At 45.0% G+C, this 15,279-nt stretch overlaps 2 protein-coding genes across 2 annotated transcripts; both read right to left on the minus strand.

Annotated features, from left to right (window-relative positions):
• Nucleotides 1–390: 390 nt before the first annotated feature.
• ndufb4 (NADH:ubiquinone oxidoreductase subunit B4) lies at nucleotides 391–1,676 on the minus strand. The gene is made up of 3 exons (XM_037456230.2): nucleotides 1,460–1,676; nucleotides 767–910; nucleotides 391–539 (listed from the first exon to the last, which is right to left on the minus strand). Exons 1-3 carry the CDS (start codon nucleotides 1,634–1,636, stop codon nucleotides 477–479), a joined length of 384 nt encoding a protein of 127 aa, XP_037312127.1. The 5' UTR covers nucleotides 1,637–1,676; the 3' UTR covers nucleotides 391–476.
• A 6,957-nt stretch (nucleotides 1,677–8,633) lies between these two features.
• si:dkey-12l12.1 (uncharacterized) lies at nucleotides 8,634–12,859 on the minus strand. Its single transcript, XM_037456701.2, has 6 exons — nucleotides 12,579–12,859; nucleotides 11,111–11,158; nucleotides 9,985–10,095; nucleotides 9,526–9,645; nucleotides 9,193–9,270; nucleotides 8,634–9,107 (listed from the first exon to the last, which is right to left on the minus strand). The coding sequence occupies exons 1-6, from the start codon at nucleotides 12,699–12,701 to the stop codon at nucleotides 9,036–9,038; spliced, it is 552 nt and encodes a 183-aa protein (XP_037312598.2). The 5' UTR covers nucleotides 12,702–12,859; the 3' UTR covers nucleotides 8,634–9,035.
• Between the last annotated feature and the right edge of the window lie 2,420 nt (nucleotides 12,860–15,279).

A 15,279-nucleotide genomic window follows, 5' to 3' on the forward strand; every position in this document is an offset into this window, starting at 1 on the left:
AGGGCATCTGTATTACTTTGAGAAACATTGAATTATCAATATGTTGCTGAACTGGCAGGCACCCGGCAGACCTCCTGGAGTTGGTATTGATTTTGGAGATGTGGGCGCACTTGCAACAGAAAGTCTTTTGTTCTCCCATTTCTTCCTTAACCTACGGTCAACCTACACCTCCCTTTGTGTCTTTCTTTCCTCAAAACATTTGGTATTTACTCTTGTGCAGATTTGATTAAAATAGTAAAAAGGAGCACGAGCTGGTAATTGGAGCCGATGTTTCCTCTCACAAAACAAATTTTAAGTGAAATCCCGTCACCGAGGTGAGCATCACTGATTCTGCACACATTTCCAATGTATTTTCCCCACTACTGCCTTCGCCAATCCAATCCACATGAATGTTTTTGACAATATACTTTTATTTATGTAATAATTACACAGACCGGCATCACATGAACACAAAGGAGGTCTTTATACAACAGAGCTCATGACGACAAACTGAACCTGCGGTCCACGGTTCCAGCCTTAATCTGCGCCTCCTTCCTGTCCTGTAACACAGGATAACAGACAATAAGTTAATACAGTTTCCGTGGCAACGAAATTGTTTCTCCCGCTTGCCTGTATGCACATTTTCTTAATATTTGCATGAAAAGTAAGCGGTGTGCAACTGTCTAGCAGTTTTGCTTCTCCCAGCGAGAAGAGGAAAACCAATATGAGAGCCGGCAGCGTGATGGAGTAATCGAGCAAAGAAAGGTCAGAGCATCTCGTCTCGTACCCGGTCAGTCTTGAAGATGTAGTAAAGGCCAAAGAGAGGCAAAATCCCAAACATTGCCCCCAACAGAGACGTCTTGAACGTCGGCCTGAAGGTTGCGTAGGGGTTGGCGCGTGCAAACACCCAGCGTGTCAGGGCAGGGTCTTCCTGTAGAGACAGAAGTACGCAGATCAACTTCAATGATCATCATTAAGTATTGAATAAACATGTCTGTGAGGAGTTGTTTAGTTCCAAGTACAGAGAAAGTAAATTTCCCGTTGACGTCAAAAGAAGGATGAGAAATATATTCATGCACACGTTAGATTGTTTGATGGAAGCATCGGGGGATTTAGACTGGACTCGGTTTAGTTACAGGTGTTTAAAAGAGACAGGCAACGTTATGTAACAATTCACTTTACCTAAAATAACGTCTAACTCAAATTGTCTCCGTTGGGCATTGACTCCCATCTCTTACATATGGCAACGTTTTGGCACTCGACTAACGTGAAGGCCAAACGGTGATACGAAAGAAGGTAATTTACGTCGACATCAAGTGCGGATAACATTTGCTCCATCCAGTGCCTCATCACAACAGCGCGCAGAACAAATGTGACGCGATGAACTCCATGCAAACATCGTTACTCTTTTGTGTGCACCGACGTGCAAGCCATCTTCGAGGGTGACATTGCTAGCTAACGTTAGCGGCTAGCCACTTACAATGAGCGCCTTTCTGTGCGGGTTGTTGAGTTGCGTCTGATACTGCCTCTTCAGATTCGCTCTTAGCGCTGCCCTGTCTTCGTCAGCGCGTCGCTTCTCCGGGGTGACATGGAAATACTCGTTTGGGTCCAGTGTTTTTGGCCGACTAGCCAAGGGCGCCTCTTGGTAGTCCGCCATGATTGTTTGATGACGCGTGGAGGCGGGGCTGGGGCAGACGTGAACTCGTGAGATCTCGCGTTGAATTTATGAATCGTCACCATAGCAACGTCAAACCTTTGCTTCCCCTGTGGACGTAACGTTATGTCCTGAATGAAACGATGAGCGCAAATAAGATAAATCAAGAAAAAGACGAGTGTGTTCTGGGGGAAAGGGATGACGACTTTCAGTATGAAGAAGTATCCTTAGGAGATGACTGCAGTTTGACAGAACTGGAGGAAGATTTGGAGGCCACGGTAAAAGCTATCCAAGACCGGGCGGAGGCCAGTGACGCTTCTCCCGGGCCCGATGTTTCCACCACACACCGAACCCAGGCCGTGGAAGACTTTCTACGCAACTTCCTGGTCCAAATGAGCATGACCGAAACCCTCGATTGCTTCCAGACCGAGATGGCGCAGAAAGGCCCGGTGGTCACAGGACAAGTCGGTGTGTTACCGGACGTGTACGCAGAAAACCAGCGCCTGGACAGCGAGCTGAAAGACGCGCGTCGGGAGGGGGAGGAGTACAGGCTGGCCGCGTCTGCCGCTGCCGAGACACTTGCGAGGGTCCAGAAAGACAGAGACATCCACCGGCTGCGACATACGCGCGTTGTCCAGGAGAAAAACGCCGTCATCGAGGAGATTAGAAAGCTCACAGCACAATGCAACCACTACGATCCCGCGCTGAAGAGAGCGAATGAAAAGTACCAAGCGGTTTTAAAGCAGACCATGCTGGCGACTCTGGAGAGGGACAAGACCTTAGCAGGCCTGCAGGTGAACAGTCAGGACGGGGACACACGTGGAGAAGGTGCAAAAGGGACATCCCAACTAGCCAAGAGCTCCTCTTTCTGCAAGTAGTCCAATGAAGGCACATTTTTGTTGAAATAAATGTCTAAAACTACTTGCCTAAAGCCTGCAATTAATGTTTGGAAAACTTTTCACTTTACAATATACAATGCACTTTATACAGCACTGGATTTACTTTCTGTCATACGTGTTTGTGTGTAGTCTATATCCATTGGGGTGTTGACACAATCAGGTTTTATTGGAATTGTTCTACCTGGATATCCGTGTTTTCTTTGTCAGCCACCTGGCATTGCTCTGTTGTTGAGGTTCAGACACGGTGCGTTATAGAATATGACCACAAGAGGGCAGCCTCTGACAGTCTTTACACCACCGCAGACTAGATGTCAACAAGCTATAGCAACTTGGACCAAATACTACCAGAGGAAGATAATGTGCAACCCAAAGTAAATCACCAGAACCAGTGTCGTTTGGACACTATGTGATGCTTCGATCTGCAATTTCAACTTGCATTTGTACACCGAGGGGACGTTGGAATCCCACCGCAAGGGTCACATGGTATATTATACCTATAGCTGGTCACAACAAGAAATCATTTCAATCAGCAATCATTTAATATCCCTTTCCGACTTTCTTACAGCTATAATTTTGTTCGAGTTTTTCTGGTTGTTCTCTTTATTACACCAGCGTTATGTAATTTAAGAATAGCTGCACTAGAGTTCAATAGCTTTTTTTGCACATGTGCCCGTAGCTTTACAATGGTGTTGTTCAATGAAGATATAACTTGAGATTCTTTCTTTCTTCTCCCTATTGTTACACTTCACACTTGAGTTGTACATTAGATAGACCGAGAGAGCTGTTTGATAAGGTGAGCCCAGGTAAAGCTGCAGTACGTGTGGCCAAATGATTTATTGGGCCGCTGCACCTTTATGAATAAAAAATGCAATGTGGGACCACACTCCTCGGCTGACAAGTCTCCCCCCTCTCTCTCTTTCTGTAGATTTGGAGAAACATTGAATTATCAATATGTTGCTGAACTGGCAGGCACCCGGCAGACCTCCTGGAGTTGGTATTGATTTTGGAGATGTGGGCGCAATTGCGACAGAAAGTCTTTTGTGCTCCCATTTCTTTCTTTACCTGCAGCCTGTGTCCTTCTCCGTCAACCTACACATCCCTTTGTGTCTTTCTTGCCTCAGAGCATTTGGTATTTACTCTTTATCGTGTCATCGCTGATGGTGACGGAGATTCATTCGGATGCACAGACTGCTCAAAGAGTTTGACCAAAAATAGAAGGAAAAAGACGTGATGCAGATATGGAGGAAGCTACGGATCGCGAGGCGCACAGGCATGAAAAGTCCTGGAGGATTTCTATCTGCAGTCTGTGCTACCTTGCAAGACTTAATCGGTCCCACTAATCACAAGTCTTTTTTCTTTTTTTGTTGCTGTTTTGGTCTTCTAAAATGAGAGCCTGCCTTGTGAAAGTGGAAGCAGGTTTCTTTTCGGACCACAAGCTAAAAGTACTTTTCTCCTTATACTTGAGCAAAGGTCCCTGAAGTGGTTTGCAGAATGAGACAATGACCTAATGTGTCTGTATTTTTTATTTTTTTTTCTCCATTCTCTAAATGTGAGACACAGACAGTTTACAGAGTCACAACAAAAGAAACAAATAGAAAAGATTAGTGAAAAAAACATCTGTGAGATCTATAACATCTTTTTCCGGCCAACTCTCCCGGATTCCTCTGAGGAGCACGGTTGTCTTTCACAGCCTTTGTATGAAGTTTTCAACTTTGTGGCTCCGTCTTTAAATGTCCGAGGCTGATTGGAATTCCTCCCCGCGCCGCTCCCTCGGCTCCTCTCTCCGCTGACAGGCCGGTCCGCTTCACGGCCCGCGACGACCTCTGTGTCGCACCAGCGAGAAATGAGAAGGAGAAGGAGGGCCCGCCCTGAACTACACAAGGGTTTGAATTCTGATTGATTGAGAGAAATGTTTATACAGTTTATACTGCCCATTGGCTCCTCATTCCTTGAGTTATATTTATTAAAGAAATGTGTCTCTCTCCGTTTTATCATCAATTCTCTCTATTTTAATCTATACCTTTGAAACGGATTCACCCTGTCTGTGAGTGTTCCCTTTTTAATAAATCAGCTCACCATGGACCTATATAGTGGGCAGGGGTCAATCTCAGCAATATTTTCCGCTTTAATGCACTGAGCAGGGCAGAGATGGGAGTGTGGCAGTGACTCAGCAGGCATCCATCATCTTCAAGGAGTGCTAATCAGAAGAATTGCCCGAGACGGGATAGACAAACATCTTTGTGTTGTCTATGTTCATCTTTCGGTCGATTTTAAGCTTCCTTTGGAATATCCGCTCCAAGTTAAAGGGATTTGTTACTCCTAAATTCCTCATACTGAAGAAGTCTCTGGACTCCAGCATGTTGTTGTTGGCCTGTGAACACCATGTACAACCAGTTCGGTCAAGGATGTAAAACATTTGCTTCTATTGGGTTAAAGGGAGGCCGAAAGTCTTAAATTTCCTGGCTGAACTCAGATTGCGTGGTATTCAAGGATAAACCAAAACTTAAATTAAACTAAATTCTTTTTAGAGTCATTTTCCAATCATAACATTGGTTGGATTTTGAACCGGGGTCGCCATATGAGTTAATGGAACATAACTTTATACTAATAGCAATTTAGTATAAAGAGATTTACACTTTTATACAGTAAATATGAAGCCTATTTTAGGATGACGACATGTTTCGGTTTTCTCACCTAACAATCTGTAAAATAGGGTTGAACTATTCCCTGATGCCAGCACTGATATTTCTTAATTCCTTTCATTTTATGATGCAGAGTGGTTTGTACCCAATGGAAACCATTAGCGACATCATAGCAGTCTACATGCTGTGTATTGGGAAAGTGTGGACTACTCTCTTTTATCAACAGTTTCCATGAACAGGAGTTTTTAGTCTGATTCCAGCAGTGTCAGATACTATTGTCAGTAGTGACACAATGAAAGGATTGCATGTGGCACACTGCCTCTGGATGTGCAGACAAAGGCCACGTTCATCACGGGAAGCCAACGGAGACTAGAACATGAAATGAATCCTGCATTGGCCCCCCCCCCCCCGCCATAGATGTAGAAAGCTCAGGGGGCCGACACGGAGCTGACGTCAAAACACTTCTACCGAGGGCTCACACGCATCTCTGTTCCTCTCTCGCTCTCACCGCCTTACTGCCGGGACGGCGTCTGCAGGAAGTGTCGACAGGCAGAGGTGTAGGGAGGCTCTTTGGGGGGGAGGGGATGTGAGGCGGGTGACACGAGGTGAGGGAGGACGGGCGACGCCCCCCCCTGTTTCTGACCTGATCGGAGGTGGCAGGCGATGAAGAGGGGGGGGGGGGCAGCATTCAGCCTGAAAGCACGGTGCTAGTCTGAGGTCGGCGAGAGCAGCGGATAGACGAGGAGGGAAAACCTGGCCCCTCCGTGTGAGCAGAGTCTGTGTCATCAGGTACCAGTTACCATACTCTGTCGGCTTTTGTGGCCCGATGCGATGGAGTTAAAAGATAATTAAAGTTGGGCCGTGATTACTATCAGGATCTCAGGTTATCAGATGCGAACAGGCCGCAGGCGAAACCGATTGTCTGAACCAATTAAGGGAATAAATCACTTATTGTACAGGGAAGCCATGTGCTCACACAACTACGGTAAGGTAGGTCAAAAAAGAGCCAAGAGGTCTGTAAACAGTGATTCAATTCACTTTGGGGATTTTATGACTTTATCTGTATTATTATTATTATATGTTTGTCTGGTAATAAGAATACATTCCCATTTAGTTTCATCATTCATGGAGCCCGACGTTGCGTTCTTGTGCGTCCAGTTTTGTTGACATAAAATATCTTGTGGTTGTTTGGAGCAGTGTAGATGACCTATTTCACACCAATCAAAGAATGAAGTTACCATTTGTGGGGACTACACTTCTTACCAAGAGTTGGACACCAACATTGATTCCACTCTCACGCGCCTACACTACGTATGAAGCAAGCCGTACAAATGTTTAAACCCAACCAACCAGAACAATGTCTTGGCTAGCGAGCCTCGGAGGTGCTGATAGTTTTCAGTCCTTGTGATTGTTATGTGTCCCAAAATATCATTCAGTTCCGGTTATTTTCTCATTGGCTGTCCTTGCTGAAAGGCTGAACAATTCAAAGATGGGTCCCTGGATGTGTTGAACGAGGAGAGGTTTGGCTTTAAACATCTGTGTATCTCTTGACCCAAATAACTCTCTTTTAACATGGAACGACAGAGTAGTTCCTGTTTTTCATTACTGTGGTTTCGTTGAATATCAGCGTTGAGTCCACCTCATTCTCCTTGAAGATGGAACTTTTCCCACATTGCATGTTTTATGGGAAAAGATGCCCCTCTGAACGGAAACCATTACTTACGCCGTGGTTCCCGCTGCCTGAAGAGGATGTTGACCGTAAGCCACTAACTGCACACGAAACCGACGCTTTTATGGCAAATTGTGGCATATCTCGCTGCTTGCGCCTTTTCCTACCGCAACCCTACATGTATTGAAGGCTTCCAAATGATTTAGTCAGAGGCGATTATCACCGTCTTTGTTCCCAAGGGGAGGATGGAACCCTAACCCTAACCCTAAACCAGAGCAGAGCGGAAACAACGCCATCACGAAGACCGCAACGACTGAAACGCGCTGTACGGGTTCCCTTTGTGTTGACCGCACACACTGACACATGGTCTGAACATTTCATTCAACATTTACATCGCCAGCAGAAAGGGGTTCATATGGTTGATTATGTTAATAGCTTATCTGCGCTGAGTAACGTTGCTGACACTTATGCCTTGTTCCACCCGGTCATCAACCGGATGCTTTAGCCCAAGGGCACAGTCAGCCAGTGATACGCTGCTGGCAGCCATCACAGAGACTTTGTGTGTGTGTTTGTGTGTGTGAGAGATGATGACAGAGGCGTGAGCTGAGGCTGTGTTTCTCTTGTTGGCTCTAACTAGGAATAATTCGGTCTCGGTCATTATCGGAGCATGGCAGTTTTCTGGGAAATCTGAATGGCATCCTGTGGTTGTTTGCCACAAAGATGACGCCGAGACAGATCACAACCAGCTAATCTTATCTGATGTCATTGTCAACAGCTCAAGACCTCACACACATCTATATTCTCCCAGAGCCAGCTGCTGAAGCGTATTATGCATCGATTATTTGCTTCAGGGGAAAATGCCAAGTTTATAAATAACATTTTGTCTGGTTATTTCCTCCCTTTGCTCCCTGTTTGTGTCCATACAACCATAAAGATGAGACTGAGTACTGCATACCTACGTCATGAGCGGAGGGCTTTGATCAGTAGATGAGCAGAGGATGACTCATCCTATTCATTTAGATTGCCTTACTTTTACACAGGCTTTCTTTTCCTTATCAGAGTGCATGCTGGATCTTTTGTTGACATTACATTTGGGTAGGCCTCAGTGCAATGTCCTTTTTGCTGCTTTTATTATAAAGGGAACATGCACATCATCACAAGGCAGCACGGTTTTCTGTGTCGTGACACCGGTGATTTGTTATGTCTGATAGGCTGTAAACTGAGACCCAGAAGCAGAGACGCCCACAGAGATCGGATTTGGCGCTCGCATTTACGTCAGTGTCCTGCAGACATACTCAATAAACCCTGTGGTCTATACTGTGTTTCCATTCATAGCCAAATGAATTAGAAACGACACAAGCAATTTAAATAGAAAGTTTGACTCCTAAAAAACAGATGGTCTGGACTTAATTTAGATTTTTTTCTCTCTCCTACTTAACTATTTTCCCCTGACTTTTATAATATAAATAGACTTTTATAGAAAAGAGGTTTCTGCTTTTTAATTCTGCGGCCATCTTTGCCAACCGTGCACCATGCATGGAACACTTGCCATCTGTCATTGGAGGACTTAGCAGTGTTTCAACAACATGGTACTTCATTTTATGAAACGGTCACACTCAGTTTCACAGACCTTTGAGTGGAAAATGTAACGTGTCGTTCTTGGAAAGAGAGAGGGAAAGACTGCTACGGTTATACCATTTCTGAATGGAGCTGAGAGTGTAAAGCTATTATCAAGTTGACAGAAGACGCCGCAGTGGAGCGTAAAGTATTTAACGTTAAAAGACTCTCTCTTCAAATGTCTCTACTAAACCTTTATTGAAATATGATACAAGACAAGAAATATTTATGCAAAAATATACCCCCCATCTTCATAAGGAATCTATGATTAAATAGGTTAGAACAAAATGGCAAACTATAATATTAACATAGGATCATGTGTGACTTGATTTTATATCATGCAGGAATATATTAGTAACCCTAAAATAGTGTATAAAAAGTATTTGCAAGTGCAGGCTGGCTGAGACAAGTAAGTTAGCTTACAGTTAAAACAGTAATGATTGACACGTGCATCAAAATGACATGAACCAAATAAGCAGAAATTCTTCATTGTTTGTTTATGTTTTTTTTGGCGGGATTTTCTTTTTTACTGTTCACACCCCTTGTCCTGCTTTGCCAACATGAGAGAGAGCATTTCATTTTGCAGCACTCGTCTTCAGTGTGCTTCTTCTGGGTCTGTCGTTCTGTCCGTCATTCTGAGGATCTCCCTGGAGAGCACAGAACATGTCATTTAGGTACCAATCAGATCTATCACGTTGTGTATAGGAGAATAAACACTATGTGATGACTAACCAGGACAGAGAAGGCCCCGGAGCGGCCTGAACTCCTCTTGGGAGGCTCGGCCTTCACCTGTCTTTTTGCTCTTATCACCTAGGAGTGAAATTCCATACAAAAGGGTGAGTTAAAAAAAAAATCTTACGGCATCAACTTATTGTCAAGAGAGAGATTGTGAAACCTTTTCAAGTGGAGAACTGAAAGAACGGGGCCTGAATGAGCCATTTAAACGGACCGATTAGTCCAAAGTGAACCAATCAAACAAAGTAAGGTGGCCTTATAACTCTCCCTGCACATTGGGCCTCTTCGCCCCAGCTGTTCCTCTGCATGGGGGTTGCCATGGAGACTCACCTGTAGGGGGTTGGATGTCTTGTCGTTGCTAAGGAGGGAGAGGTAGCCAGGGCGGGATTTACGCTGGTTCTTTTTCTTCTCACTCGCAGCTTGAGCCAAGTGCCGCCTGGACCTATCAACCTGAGAATCCATTGACACAGGGATTAGTACACACGCTGACACACCCTGCATACCAGATCTAGATCTCTTTGGTTCCACCGAATCGCATTCGAATTTAGGGAAAAAAACACAATCCTTTCGATTTTTAAACATCATCCATCTCTCTCTCTCTCAATTTCGTGACCAGACACCGTGGTTTCTGTGGCTCCCTCCTGTATGTGTGCACGTACCGATGATTCAGATTATGACTAACGCTTCGCTTTGGCATCGGCAGCAGCAGCAGCAAACCAGTCCCCACCTTCCCCCGCATTTGGCTTTTGCTCACTCTGACTCCGGTGTGACTAACAACAAGTGGTTTACCTGGGTGAGAGTGTGAGGGAAACCTTTGACGGAGACGGACCCGGGCAGGCTGGAGAGGCTCAGGTGGGTGGGACCCCTCCGCGCCGACTGTCTCCTCCGTCTGGACAAAACCTACGAGGACGAGACTGTCACAACCACGTTCACAGCCTAAGAGGGAAACAGCCGAGTCTTATGTGTGGGGGAAACTGAATGGAGCACATTGTCCTTTGTTCCTTTCCTGTCTGGTCCTTTCCAACCGTGTCCTGTCCTCGTCCCATTCAGGGAAGCAATTAAGGGATGGAAACTGTAAAATGATTATTGTCACTGGCTGCGGCCCTTTCCTGCATTTCCTATTGATCTGCTCAGAAGTGAAGCACTGCTATTTATCCACTCGATAAATGGAGTGTCACTTTGATAAACAACAGGTTTTCGGTCCACTAATTAGAAATTCGGGGTAAATTAAAAAACTGAGCCTCAGGCCCTTGGCTTAATCAATCATTTCTTTCACCCCGCCAAATGTGCGGATAAAAATGTAGCCCTACTGTGTCCAGTATTTGATAATAACTTCCTTCCCTTTCTCCCCTTTGGAGCCAGTTGAAAACAAAGACAGTAGCACAAGGCTACAAAATGCAGCCGTTTGAAGTGTTTGTGGTGATGGCTGTCGACCTGCATTCTGATGATTGCTTTGGTCTTCACATGAGCTTTGTGGAACATTTGAGCATAAATTGCGGCGCAACAGGCGTATAGTTCAGATTTGAGGGATGATTGCAATATCAGTTATTGCAGGGATACACACAATGCTAGGGGGCGAGGGACTTCAGTATGTTCAGCTGCCATGGTTTCTCAATTACATAATAGCACCATTTGTAGCAGTAACAGTTATCTAATTATTCAGTTTCCTAATTGTGTTTTTGTGTTTTCTATAAGAAAGAATGGTCTCAACCCATCACAGCCTACCTCCCGCTTTCCACGCCACTTATTTCCCCTCTTTGATTTGTCTTCCCCTAGCTCTCTAGCACCATGACGTCCAACCCGTGACCCTGCAATGCACTCGGACGCAAACTGCCTCGGACTGGAGGACAGAAACTGAAAGGTTCATACTTGAGCAATAACCTTGAGGTGTGCAGTAGTGAGTGGTGACACATACCAGCCCTTCAGCTGAGGGTAGCGCCCTCTGCTCCTTCTGATCATCGTACTGAGAAGAGGAAGAGGAGAGGGATCAAGAGTCTGTTGATATTCATACACTGCAGGGTGATTCAATGCATACAGACACTAGACGCTGATTGAAACGTTTGTTATCTATTCATGAATATGTCACCATTTAGTAGTCGGGCCCCTTCACATTGATTACGCTTTCATTCAATTTCCCTGTAAGAAAATAACAAGATGTTTTGTCCTGTCTAATGTGTGTGTGTGTGTGTGTGTTTTGAGCAAAATTCAGCCTCATCAAAACCTGCCACAATCCATCTGGATCTCCGCTGCACATTAATATGTTGAAGAGTCCATAAATTACTAATTTAATCCATTCCTTCATCAACACAAGTAACTTTTGTGGAAAACTCAAGTCAACTAAAGCAGATATAGCCTCTGAGAAGATGATCCATCGGTTATTAGTATGGTCCACACATCGTTTGAAGCCTTGCGTATTCTGTAATTACAACACAAATAACCGCGGAAAAGCCCAAGCTCCCTCGGATGGAACATAATTCCAAAAGAAAACTCTTTGATGTGTGGGTGGAAATCCTCCTCACTCCTGGCAACCTTTGGATCTGTTATCCAGATGAGTGTGAATACTTCGGACAGAAAATGTGTCCACACAAAATACCAACCACAAGTTTAAAGTATAACAGCCGCTAGCCACATGAAAAGCCGGAAAGAGAGCTGAAAGATTTTTTTTTTTCGCAGAAGGGTTTATTTTTGATGTGGTGGCTGTAAAAACCTTTACAATGAGACTTGTTAAGAAAAGAAATGATACGTCTCTACGGGTCAGGGTCGGACTGTCTACTGGCGTCCTGACACACTCTGGAGCACATCGTCACTTACATTCAGCCACTGACCCCGAGCTGCTGTAGGAACCCTGACCACACCTTTCTGGGGAACAACTTGGCACACTACTAGTCATATTAACCTACACTGAGAGTACAAAAAGGCTCAAAGATGTTATTCCTTTCATGAAACATAGAGTGTTCAATATTTCAGATCTCTAATCACATGCTAATGAGTTACATGCTGAATATCAATCTGAGAGAGAAATAGGCCCAAAACATGTTCTAATTTCATTGTATTTTAAACGTACTATTCTCTTAAAATCAAAATCTAACTGACTTAACATCAGACATGTAGCTACCTGTCTTACTGTCAGCTTGAAGGCTCTGTGGCGTCCTTGCTCCAGAATGTGCTGATTTTTCAGAACCTCTCCACTCTCATTTCAAAGACGTGTCGGTTATTATATAGTTAGGTCCAGGCAAACAACGTTTAAATCGACTCCAACAGGCTGCACTTACACCTACAGAGCAACAACAGCACGGAGGATGACTGATGCGTAATGAACACCTTCAGGTCACCGCTGTCCTTCTCTAACTATCACATCCACCCATTAGAAATGCGTCTCTCACCGGTCCGTCTGCGGTCCGTCCCCTCACACACGGCTCGCCGCGCGCCGCTCCTGAGCAGTCGAGGGCGTGTGACAGCAGGCTCGCCTGCAGGCAGAGAACGCACAGCCAGACGGTAAACCCCATGATCCAGGCAGGAGCTCGAGTGTCCTCAGCCCCTGTGAGCGCCCTGCTTTATACTCTCGGCTCTGCTAATGGGGAACAGATGCAGCGGAACGAGAGGCCATGCCAGCTTCACGCAGACGAGCAGCCCACCACAAGCCTGAGCTCCCCGCCAGCCAGTGGCCTGCGGTCCTGCAGAAACATGTCAGACATCTTGAGGGGCCTCCCCTTCCAAAACTCCCCCCCCCCTAGAACCTTGCTGAAAGAGCAGAGATTTTCCACTTATGCCTGCCTTGTAGATCTCGCCAGTATGTGTGTGTGGGTGTGTGACTGTTTGTTTAAACTACAGAGAGTGCAGACAGAGTGAAGAGACAGAGGAATCTTGTGCTGTCAAAACTCTGTACATAACAAATGAAAAACTGGGGGTTTGGTTCTTGTAATATGTTGAAGAAACGCTGCGTTATGCAGGGAATTAGTCTGCTGGCTCAGTGTGGACAACTCTCTCTCTCTCTTATGTGTATCGGCATAATGGCTGTTTACACAGTTCTGCATTGATCCAAACACTAGTAAGCCTTTAAGCATTACGGTAATTCCCCTTCTCACTGGAATATACAGCTATCAACCTCAATACATCTTTATGGTTGTGGAACTCCTTTTAGTTGAACATTGGCAAGGAATCGTCAGGTATGAATGAAAATAACTGCTCATGAAAAACAGAAAATCAACAACAGAAACCTTCTCTGTTTGACTTTGTTTTCTCCTTAAATGGTACAGTATGTTTCACATTATCTAGACTGCATGTTGAGGGGATTTAACGGCCTACCTCTGTGGGGGTTTATATGGGCTTGAAAACAGCCCACCATAAAGAATGCAGCTCCCTATGGGGTTATAGATGAATAGGCACCCTGTCTCAAGGTGTACTACAAGATGGAAAGAATCTAATGTCCTTAAGCCTCAGGCCTGGGGGGTCAGAGGAATTGACTCCGGCAAGGATTGGAAACATGCACCGCTGTGAAAATAAGATTAATTTCCTGTTAAAGAAAAGGCAATGTACCACTTGGTTGTCCTCTGGCTTATCGGTGAACAATTTTTCTTCTTTCCTCAACAAACCTGAAAAAGATTGTGAAAGCATTTGCAATTTCCCAGCGAGTTACAGTTTTTCGACTGGAGAATGAAGGGCGGTTATTCCCTCTTCCTCCCCATCTCCCAATCTACACACCCACTCCCCTCCTTTTCTTCTCATGAGATACGCTTGACGTGTAGAAACTGTTGTTGCAAACCTCTCCCCGGAGGTCCAGCGAGACCACTGGCTAGACTGCAGGCTGACGATGGGAAGTGAAGCACTGGATGTTTAGTCAGGAGACAAAGGAAGGGAATAGCGAAAAATGAGCAGAACCGCAAACACCGCTTGACTTGGCAGCACGTCCCCAAAAAATAAATAAAAGGCCTCTGAGTGGACAAACGTGTCAGCCAGGAACATGGCTTTACCGGACACACCGAGCAGTTACATGTCAGTGTCGGTCCTACTGCGCTTGAGACCTGCTGAAATGAAGTTACCAAGGTTACAAGTTTTCATCAACGTCTCGTGTGAAGAGAAGGTGATCACAGCGAGGCGGAGTGAAGTCTCCGTTACTCACTCCACCGCTTCAAGTTTGAAGTAACTTTTTGAACGCATCTGCAGGGAGTTCACTGAAGGAAATTGCCATGCCGAGCCACCCTCTGGATCCCTTAGCCCCCCTCCCTCCCTCCCTCCCTATGGGGGGGAAGTGTCACTTGTCAGCGGCTCTGCTGTGAGATGCTGTCAATGTGTCGGAGGATAAAGCTCTACGGCTAGCAGCTGTTGACCTTGTGAGAACTGTCTGCTCCGACCAGGGATGAGAAGACAGGTAATTTGTGACACATAAACACTTGAAGAAATGAGTTTGTGTCCACGCGGAAGCTGTTTGGCAGCAGCAGCGACAGATGGGAGAAAAACAGGGAATGGGGTTTAAGGAACAACATCTGGATTAGGAGACTTGACTCATAAAGTAATAGATGTTTTGGGTTATGTCGTTGAAACGATGACTATCTTACTGCCCCGTTTGTTAATGGGTTGGTTGACCCAAATTAGAGGGGAAGTTGTCTCACAAAGGTCTTCTGGTATCTATTCATGTGGATAGTTTGGGTTATATTTGCCCGGATTTTGAGGTGAAAATAACGCCTACGCTGAATTACCACTGAGACGAATGGAATTTTGTTTGCTGTGTGGAAAAAAATTGCCTGAAACTATTTGAACAGTTTCTCCCTGTTTCTCTGTGTAATCCTCACTGTGAAAAAGTAATAAATAAATAATAAGGAAGAAAATTGATCAACAAATAATATGAAATATTTGTTTTTGTTCGAAAGGCTGATCCGACCTGTTCAATAGACTTCTGGAAAACACACTTATTTGCACCCTAAAGACAGGTGTATTTGTTTCCCCTGCTTCCAGTCTTAGTGCTAAGTTAAGATAATTGGTTGCTTGGGTGAATGAACAAAAACACATGTGATTGGTAACAAGTGTCAGCTGTAAGCTATACAATTTGTCTATGTGTCAATATGCCCCACTGAGCGTATTTCTTTT

The sequence above is a fragment of the Pungitius pungitius genome, chromosome 19 (assembly GCF_949316345.1).
Source record: "Pungitius pungitius chromosome 19, fPunPun2.1, whole genome shotgun sequence".
In the NCBI taxonomy this organism is placed as follows: Eukaryota; Metazoa; Chordata; class Actinopteri; order Perciformes; family Gasterosteidae; genus Pungitius; species Pungitius pungitius.